Genomic DNA, 10,280 nt, shown 5'->3' with positions numbered 1-10,280 from the left:
ATAATAATAATAATAATAATAATAATAATAATAAATGGGCAGAAAGGCCCAAAGGAGCGGAGGTCGGCCATGGCCGACCTCCCAGCTCCCATATATATATAAATATATATATTATTAAAAAAAATGGGCAGAAAGGCCAGCTCCCATATATATATATTATATATAGTATTAAAAAAAAAGGGGGGGCAAAAAGGCCAAAGGGAGCGGAGGTCGGCCATGGCCGGGATGAGAGGTCGGCCATGGCCGACCTCCTGGCTCCCATATATATATAAACATATATATTATATATATTATTAAAAAAAAAAGAGGGGGCCCAAGGGGCTCCTAGGAGAGCTCGGCCATGGTCGAGCCGCGGCCTGGCCAGGCCGACTTCAGCCATGGCCGAGGCTGCCTGGCCAGGCTAGTGAAGAAGAAGTTTTTTAAATATATATATATATATGTACGCAAAGGAAAAAGCAAACGAGCAGTGAAAGTGATGAAAATAAAAGAGTATGGAAAGACTAACCTCAAGAGTTTGGGATTTGGTTGTCTCATACATTAGAAATACTCTTATGCATCTTGGGAAAAATCTACAGTCAAATAACCTCAAAAATTAAGCTACTCCTCGACCCAGCGTGATTCTCAGCTCAGCTCAAGGAGTGGGGGGCAAGTGATGTGGTATTACCTAAAATTACTAGAATACCCATACGTGCTAATAGTCTCACCTGCCACGTGGATCACCGGAGAGACCGACACGTGGCAAGTCAACACTCCGGAGCGGAGCCCGAGAAATTCGGGCCGAACCGCATTACCCGTTCCAACTTGATCGGGATTCTCGGGAGTCGTGTCCGCTCATCTCGGGTACCCCAAAACGGGTTCGCCTATAAAAGACAAGGACTCTCGCCAGGTATATTCAAGCTCTACATCTCTCTCATTTACTTCTACTTGCATTTACCCTACTGATTTGAGCGTCGGAGTCCACCCCGGGAGATCCAAACCCTGGCCCTCCATTGTCTTGCAGGTTCTACACCCGAGGTCCGACATCGCCAAGTCCTAGGTACCATTCCCGAGGTCCAGTTGCAGAGGTGGCACGTGGTGGTCGGTCCCAAATACCATCATCAAATTCTATAAAATTTTACAGAATTCATTTCTAATTCTAATTTTTTATGTTCGAAATGAAAATTTTTATAGATTTCAATTCAATTCTACGAAATTCAACTATATTAAACCAAATTCTAGAAATAAATTACACAACTTAAATATAACATTTGTTTTACACCCACGCACCCCCCCCCCCCCCCCCCCCCCCCAACCGAAATTGCAACCTAAGCAATTTTGGGTATAAGGTTATTCTAATATTTTATTTTATTTATATTTAATTTTATTTAAATGATTAAATATAATATATTTAGTTAATTTCTCTTTTTAGAATTAATTTTAAAATTTAATACATATATATTACAAAATATGAAGATATGCATATATGTTTTTTTACAACAATTTTTTTTATTTTAACATAATTATTATATTAAAGGTAATAATTTATTACAAAAATAAATTTATAAAAGTTAATTGAACTTTATACTTTAAGTTGCATAATTCACTTATTCCAAACAATAGGGATGAGCACTCGATTGATTCAATTTTTGAATCAACTAAAATATTAAATTAAAATAAATAAATTTATGTCAAAAATTAAACCGGATCAACCAAATAAATACAAAAGTCAAAAAATCATATCAAATGCAAAAAAATCAAACCAACAAAAAAAACCATTAAAATCGAACAAAAATAATAGAAATGTTGATAAAAAATGACATCATTTAACAATTTTGATCAATTTAATTATTTAAATTTTTTTAATATAAAAATAAATTAAACTAAAATTATCGAACTTCAACCAACCTTTTTAAGTTGAGAAGCCGGGAAAGGGAAGTAAACCTTTTTTTTTTATCTTTTTAATATTAGTTTTTCCATAAAAGGAACCTCTGGTTCACAATTCTCATCGGATCATCGCCAACACAGAGAGAGACTGTAACCGTCAATGGCCACTCTTCTTTCCTCATCGTCTCTCCTCTTCACTTCTTCTTCTTCTTCTTCTTCCCCAATCTCCAAATCCAATCTTCCTCCTCCTTCGCTCTCTCCCACTCCACGCTTCTCTCTCTCTTCAGTCTCTCACTACTCTTCTTCTCTCTCCGCTTCTCCCCGTTTCCTCCCATTCCCCAAATCCTCCAAGCCTGTTTCTTCTTCTTCATCGTCCTCTTTCACAGTCAAGGCCGAGAAGGCAAAGGTCTTGATCGTCAACACGAACAGCGGCGGCCATGCCGTCATTGGCTTCTACTTCGCGAAAGAGCTTCTGGGTTCTGGCCATGAAGTCACCATCTTGACTGTTGGTGAAGAGACTTCGGATAAGATGAAGAAGCCTCCTTTCAGCAGATTCTCGGTTAAGATTCGTTTCACAGCTAAATTTACACTTCAAAAACCTTTATTTGGTTGGGATTTTTCGGTATTCTGTTTCCGGGTAATGATGAATTTGTAAAGAAAATTTTCTGGGATTTTTCCAGGAAATTGTGGGTGCTGGTGGGAAGACGGTTTGGGGAGACCCAGCGGAAATCGGGAAGGTTTTGGAAGGGGCAGCGTTTGATGCGGTGTTGGATAATAATGGCAAAGACTTGGACACTGTCAGGTGTGTGTTGCTTTGGATATTGAGAACTTTGAAGCTTAATAGCTTTTGTCTTCGTACATTCTTGAATTTCAATAATCAGTAAAGTTTAGTGGATGGGCCTCGTAAATGTTTGACACAAGTCCACAATAAGAAAATAAAAGCAAATATACAGAGTTGGTTTTAGAACAGAGATAACTAGAAATAGAATTGAGGCAAATATAATTCTTTCTGGATGATGGGGCAATGGGGAACTAAAGGATGAATTCCAAGACATCATGCAGTTCCCTATGCTAAGGGGAAATATATTTAACCAAAACTGAGCCTTTTTCGAGTCCGATACAACTACATATTATTCCTTCATCCCATTATGCCGGATGGCTACATGAATCCTAATATGTCAGTCATTTTCATTATTTTGTAAACCTCTTATAATTCATATCATATTCAAGTATCTCCTCCTCTTATCATTTTTTTCTGGATATTTATTCCATTTTATCTTCTATATGTTCTAACTAATAATACCATCTTCTTGCGCAGACCTGTTGTAGATTGGGCCAAGAGCTCTGGTGCTAAGCAGTTTCTGTACATCAGCAGTGCTGGAATATATAAGCCAACTGATGAGCCTCCTCATGTTGAAGGGGTATGTACTATGTAATAATATAATTATGTTGTCAAAGCCAACATATAGTTGCTCATCCGACCATCTATGTGTATGACAGGATGTTGTCAAAGTTGATGCTAGTCATGTTGGAGTGGAGAAGTACATTTCAGAGATTTTCAGCAGCTGGGCAATTTTCCGGCCACAATACATGATTGGCTCCGGCAACAACAAGGATTGTGAGGAGTGGTTCTTTGATCGTGAGTACCAAACTTGAGTGGTATTTTTGGTTTTCTTCTCTAAAACTCGCCTTTTGCGGTCTATTGATCCAAAAGGTGTTGCTCTAAACAGGAATTGTTCGGGGAAGGCCAGTTCCAATACCCGGCTCAGGAATGCAACTAACCAACATCTCCCATGTTAGAGATTTGTCGTCCATGCTCACTTTGGCAGTCAAGAACCCGGGTACTGCAAGTGGCAACATCTTCAACTGCGTGAGCGATCGCGCCCTGACGCTGGACGGGATGGCCAAACTATGCGCGCAAGCAGCAGGCAAGGCGGTTGAGATTGTGCATTATGATCCCAAAGCTGTTGGTGTTGATGCAAAGAAAGCTTTTCCCTTCCGCAATATGGTATGGACACTTCCTTCTCGACATCGATTACTGATTTCACTTAGCCCAAATGACAGTCTAAATGGAATCTAATTGGATGACCAAGATGATAAAGACATCATTAGCAGGATTTTCCTAGAAAATAATAGGCACCTCTTGATTCCTAGAAAATAACAGGCTAATTCATACCACCAATGTACTTTTACAGCACTTCTATGCAGAACCAAGAGCCGCTAAGGACATTCTTGGGTGGAAAGGAACCACAAACCTTCCCGAGGACTTGAAGGAGCGGTTTGAGGAGTATGCGAAGATTGGAAGGGACAAGAAGCCGATGAAATTTGAGATAGATGATAAGATCCTCGAGTCATTGAAAGTGCCAGTGGCTGTATGATATGGCTTTGATTATTTTACAACACCGAAAGAAACGTAATTTTTGTGTTGCGTTCTCTGCTATGCTAAGAGGCAGTGCAGTGTGTATCCAACGTAGGTGATTCAGAGTTAAAAATACCATCAAACAACTTCTGGCTTTGGAGTAAATGCCTACAAAATTTGCAACCCTACAGAGGCTTTTTAAGGTTAATCCAAATAAATTCACATCCCACATAAAACATATGCTGATTTGATCAAGATCTTGTACGCCAAAACAAAACCAAAAAAAACAGAGAAAAAAGAGTGAAACAACCCTTTATAAAAAAAAAAAAAGGTATAGCGTAATTCTACCTTAAGCCAATTAGTTATTTCCATCAACTAATGACCGATACAGTAAGCGTATTATCCATCTAATTAGAGAATTTCTGAATAGGGGGCCTTTAGCCTGAATTTGCAAATTGCAATACCACCAACAATTTCTAGGCAACAAACGATAATACCCTGGGGAATAGAGAAACGGAAAAAAGCAACAAATAGTACATTGTCAAGCAGTATCTCAACCAAAATATTGGTTCCATAGAAGAAATTAGAGTGCAAAAGTAAGGAACTCAAGAATGTTCAGAAAGTCTCAGGAATTCCAACTCCTTTTGAGATATAACCTACTGAATGATGGATTTATCATCGTGAGGCTGTACCAGCTTAAACAAGAATATGCAGTCCCGGCCAGAGAACATTTAACTTCCTAAATAAGCTTGAGCAAAGTGACGTGAGAGCATGAGATCATGGTAATTCCTATTCCTCTGGCTTAATTTTGAGATCCTTGAGTCTGGATTCCAATTCATCATGATCAGCACCCTCCTCTTCAGCCTCCTCATCAAGGTCTTGTCCTTCAGGATCATTCTCGTCCAATGGCCCGAGCATATCAGGAGAATGCTTAAATATATCCTCCAGCTCATCAATCCCTTCATCTGATATGAAATTACTGTTGAGGTTTAGAGACTTAAATCCAGGTTTCTGTACAACGGCTTGAGCCAGGATCCTGGCTCCAGACCTTCTTATTGAATTGGTACTCATATCAACTTCAATTAATTGGCCATGACCCTCTTCCAGTGCCCTGGCTATCAAAATTGCACCGTCATCCTTTAGTTCATTCTCGGACAAGTATAACCTGGAGAGAAATTGTTTTGCAGCTATACAGGATGCCAGAGCAGGGGCAGCCTCAACAGTGATGTCATTTCCAGCCATATCCAACACTTCAAGGGATGGAGCAGACTTTGTGAGAGCATTAGCAAGGGCCTTAGACCCCTCATCCTCAAGATTCAAATAACTGAGGTACACCTCAGTGAGATCTGAAAATCCAGATAAAACTTTGCTCAAAGCTACTCCAGCTTCCACACCAAACATGTTGTCACGCAGATCCAGCTTCTTCAAACGAGTACATGTTCCAAGAGCTTCAACCAAGGCAATGCCACCTTCAGAGCCTACTCTCGTAGAAGAACACCGGAAATCCTCCATAATAGGAGACTGTTTCACTAGTCCAGAAATGGCAATTGCTCCTTCATCCCCTGTCATGTTATTATGAAAGTGAAGGATCCTAAGCTTCTTAGTAGAAGGAATCAGCTCGCATATTGCTTGTGCTGCTTCCTCTGAGATTCCGTCATTCATCAAGTACAACTCCTCCAAATTATTCTGTGATTTTAGCAGTGCGCCAAATGCCCTTACACCCTTTTCACCCATAGCATTGTTTGAAAGATTCAAACATGACAGCTGGCAACCTTCCAGTGCTGAAGAAAATATATTCATTACTTCAAGAGCTTCATCCTCTGGCCTTCCAGCAATGAAGTCTGATAGGTCTACTTCTGTTAGTTGATTCTTGAGGGATGACAAGATTGGCTCAACAACACGAGCTGCATCCAAACCAAAACTTCTGTTGCTGAAACATATTTTGCTATACTTATTTCCTGGTCTGCTCAGAGGCTTTAGCAGCTCCTCAGCTTCCTCAGCATCAATAAAATCTCGACGACCATCAGATATGTCAAAAATAGTTTCATCAGATGCTTTTACTTTCTCAGAGGTCATTACTTCTCCAACATCCTTTGTCCTAGGGCCTCTTTTGAGAATTTCCAGCATAAGCTTACTGGACTCTTTAGCATAAAATTGCACTGCAGAACTTCCATCACCATCTGGCTCCTTCTCATAATGCTGGTTTGCAGTATCAAAAGCCACTTTTTCTATTTCCTTGGCATCCTCCTCAGCTTCTTCTTTACTCAGAAGACCATACTTTCGTGAAAAAATGGATGGAGTGGTAAGATTCTTGGTCATCCGCCCCACAAGCGATAGCCTGGTACTCTGACTAGGGGGCCATAGTTTGACTGAGAATGTGCGTTGTTGAATTGAAGGCTCCATGTTAAATTACCTAGAACCATGTTTTCCAACTTATCACAAGCTTGTCGGGAATCCAAACAGAAGCAACAAGTTAAAAAAAAAAAAAAAGAAGGCAAAGAAGATGAAGATTGGGATATGCAATAGTAAATTCTAAACAGTCCAAATTCAAAGGCAAAGAAGGCATTGGAGTTGGGACATGCACCATCATCCAAACAAAAAAAGCATGGGTAAGATCAACCACAAAACATGAAATCTACAATCCTGAATATGGGTTCAGTGGTGGTCTATCATCCTTGTGGAAATAATTTTTTTTTTGTTTTGATTGTGAGGTAGGTTTTCCTAGTAATAATTATAGAGCTTTCACTTATTTAGTTTGCCAGTCCCATGCACCTTCAGCATTGTAAAGGTCTCCTCAAGTGCCTTGAGCATTGATAAAGCATATCTATAACATGAATGCAAATGAAATAAAGAACAAAACAACAAATGAAAGATTTCCATGAAGTTTTTTTTTTTTTTTTTAAAAAAGAGCAAACTAGACATCCCATAAACAAAATCATGTTAGCAGACCAATTTAAGGGGTTCATATCAGACCATGGACAGTCTCAACTCTCAACAGTATATTACTAAACCTCTACCCTTTGCATCCTGTATCAAGAAATAAGAAGACCACATAGTTTTTGCTATAAAGCACTAGAGATACACAGGTACTAGCCATCCTCTCTGTCAACCATCATAACAAGAATAGAGATTCCCCTACATGACAAATGCCCACACTAGAGATACCTTATAAAGGAAAAATCATGATCAATCAGATAATAAAATTAAACTCACTGGTCTCAAAATAGGGTTGTTTAATGTTTATGGATAACGGATTGTCAGATAAGAGCAGTCATTGCTCCATGGATAACCATTCTAGCCTGTTTTAAGCTGGCTTTTGTTCCATGATTTTAATGATAAGATCCGACACACAGGTTGAACTTGCAAGCTTCAATCATCAAATATTTTGAGCAAATGGGGCTGTGTTATTCTAGGCACCTTTCCACTATATTCATTCTTTGTGAACAACAATATTCTCTTAAATCCTAAACCAGAAGAACATGTCATTCTATGACAGTAGAATGACTTTGGCCTTGACATAGAGTCCTGTACTAGAAATGTACATGTCTACAACATAGCAAGAAAACATCAGTCTTGGACTTCCATGACATACAACATTGTAGTAACCCCTGGAAAAGCACCCCGATGCCATACAACATCCTATAAATATTTTCCATTTGTGCTTGTAAACTTGTAGGTAAAGACCACCAATCACAACACAAACAAAATATATACAATTATACATATATAATTGCATTTGCATATACGAAAAAGTGAATAACAATGACCAACAATTGGGAGTATCCCACGACACTGCAAAAACACCAAGACCTATGCATACTACACGCAGCAAGTAAGTTCTTAAAGGAGGAATAATGCTCCAGCAGGTTGGATTTTTACTATCAGAGTATTGATCTCAACTACTCCGGAAAAATACACATTTTTTCCCTTCTTGGTGCACCAGATAAATAAGCAAGTTACCTTCAAAACAGCACAATAAAGTCTTTAAAATGTTGCAGGCCATACGCATGTAACTAAACCAGAACAAATCGGCCAATAAAATACAATTTGCCCTACCAGCATAGAGAACGTAATTTATACACCAAAAATTAACCACCAAAAAGAAAAGAAAAAAAAAAATCTGTAACATACTGCGGACAAGGAGTAGCAAATCCGCAAGGCAACCACTTCACCTACCCAAAAAAAGCCCTAAATCTAAACAGACAACAAAAACCTACCATCGGATCCACTCAACGCCAAACTCAACAGGCAACGGACAGATAAAAACGTAGAAAACAGAAAAAATTCGAGAAATCAAACAATTGTAGAGAACCGTACCGGTGAGACGAAACCCTAGAAGCTTCGAGAGCGAGAAGAACTCAAATCTCCAAACCCTGCAAGGAAACGAGAGACGAACAAAAAAATACGAATTATACGTCCGTGCATAGATAAAAGCGTTTTGGGGAAATGGAGGGAAATGATGCCTCCAACTCAAAATTTGAGAACTCACGTCAATGGCGGTGGATTAAACCGGCGATTTACGGAGCAGTGAGAGCCACGCGGGTCATTTTCAGCTAAGCCCGTGTATCTTCTTGAAGTCTGTGCCCAGCCCAATCGGGCTCTGATTTTGGGGCCTGGAAGAAATAGCCCGGCCCAATACGAGCCTCGATATACACCGCCAATTCTTGCCTTGGAATTGCGTATTCGGGACAGGAATAGGCTTATCCCACGTCTCTTCGTGGGTCGACCAACCAAACACTGCCCCAACTGAAAGGCCGCTGCAACGTGTCTGTCGGCGAAACGGCCCACCGCCAATCAGATTGATGGCTTGGCGTCGGCGGTGGACCACACTTCAATTCAACTCCAAATCACCGACACATTACTCCTAACATTTTTTAATCTGGTTGTATTTATATAATAATAATTTAACTGACAATACGAGGGGGGGGGGGGGGGGGGGGGAGAGTGGAACAATTCTTTCTTTTTTCGGTTGGTGGATGACGTGGATGTACTAATACCCTGGCGGGGCCCACTGCCCACTTCCTAATCAGCATGCATATACATCTCAACCGTCGTCCCATTATTCTTTATTCCACCAGTACCTTGAAATGCAATTTTGCCAATTCTGGGAGTAATTTTGATTTACGAAAGATGAAAAGAGCCCAGCGCCCAGCGTTGGCGAGACAGAGACAGTTTCCGAGTCGGCCCACACTAGTTGTGGAGTTGGGTGGCGGTGAGCGGCCTATAGTGTTTGAGTTGGGATTACGTAAATCCCCACTTTTAAAAAAAGAAAGGTAAGGTTAACTTCATTAACTAATTACAAAAGAAGGATTGCCATTAAAAAAATGATGGGACGAGGAAGCTATAAATTTGCATTCCGTTCTGCAATCATTAGGAGTGGACAAATGACGCGCCAACACGCGGCTTGGCTTTCGCCGCAAATTGATGCGTCGTCGCGTGACAGGTCAGGCTCCCTCCCTTCCGTGAACGCCGTTTCCACGTGTTGTTAACTGTAATTATCGCAGTGTTTTTATTATGTATGTAGAATGGTAGATTGATATTAAATAAAATAAATATATTTTATTTTATAATATATTTATTATAAAATGAATAATAAATATATCTCTTTTTATATAAATTATATTTATTATATCATATTTTAATTTAAACATTTTTGTATTCATTGATAATAAATTTATTGTGTTTTACGAAAAAATTATTTCAAAATTAAAGACAAATATACATTATCTAAAATCATTGGCCATTTATTGCACTTTAAGACAATGATTAGGGTGTAATAATTATACCTTATTTTCAAATAAAATGCACTTATTATACATTATTTTATTTTTTAAAATAATCTTATTCATCAACTTTAATTCATATAATAAAATTGTTTTGAAAACTAAAAATAATGTAAAATGAATACAATATGTCTGAAAAATAATATGTCATCGTTACACCTAAACCTAGCATTGTCCTAATTCGTGTATATTTCATTCTTTTCACTTTAAGTAAGTGTTTTGGCGTTTATAATTAAGGCTTATTCCAATAGAATAAATAATATATATGCTAAGTA

The 10,280-nt window shown here is 38.9% G+C and overlaps 2 protein-coding genes across 4 annotated transcripts; one reads left to right on the top strand and one right to left on the bottom strand.

The window, feature by feature from the left end:
* The first annotated feature begins 1,966 nt into the window (after nt 1-1,966).
* On the top strand, nt 1,967-4,387 carry LOC127787106 (chloroplast stem-loop binding protein of 41 kDa a, chloroplastic). The gene is made up of 6 exons (XM_052314969.1): nt 1,967-2,422; nt 2,544-2,665; nt 3,182-3,284; nt 3,364-3,502; nt 3,594-3,871; nt 4,059-4,387. Exons 1-6 carry the CDS (start codon nt 2,024-2,026, stop codon nt 4,239-4,241), a joined length of 1,224 nt encoding a protein of 407 aa, XP_052170929.1. The 5' UTR covers nt 1,967-2,023; the 3' UTR covers nt 4,242-4,387.
* Nucleotides 4,388-4,641: 254 nt separating this feature from the next.
* On the bottom strand, nt 4,642-8,812 carry LOC127787105 (RAN GTPase-activating protein 1-like). Of its 3 annotated transcripts, XM_052314967.1 has the most exons (3): nt 8,712-8,812; nt 8,540-8,595; nt 4,642-6,635 (listed from the first exon to the last, which is right to left on the bottom strand). In XM_052314967.1, the coding sequence occupies exon 3, from the start codon at nt 6,623-6,625 to the stop codon at nt 5,012-5,014; it is 1,614 nt and encodes a 537-aa protein (XP_052170927.1). In that variant the 5' UTR covers nt 6,626-6,635; nt 8,540-8,595; nt 8,712-8,812; the 3' UTR covers nt 4,642-5,011. The 3 variants fall into 3 exon arrangements, with proteins under 3 accessions (XP_052170927.1, XP_052170926.1, XP_052170928.1); XM_052314966.1 differs by lacking the exon at nt 8,712-8,812 and having other exon boundaries at nt 8,540-8,698; XM_052314968.1 differs by lacking the exons at nt 8,540-8,595; nt 8,712-8,812 and adding an exon at nt 8,183-8,511.
* Between the last annotated feature and the right edge of the window lie 1,468 nt (nt 8,813-10,280).

The sequence above is a fragment of the Diospyros lotus genome, chromosome 12 (assembly GCF_014633365.1).
Source record: "Diospyros lotus cultivar Yz01 chromosome 12, ASM1463336v1, whole genome shotgun sequence".
Classification (NCBI taxonomy): domain Eukaryota; kingdom Viridiplantae; phylum Streptophyta; class Magnoliopsida; order Ericales; family Ebenaceae; genus Diospyros; species Diospyros lotus.
This window is presented reverse-complemented; position numbering and strand designations above follow the sequence as displayed.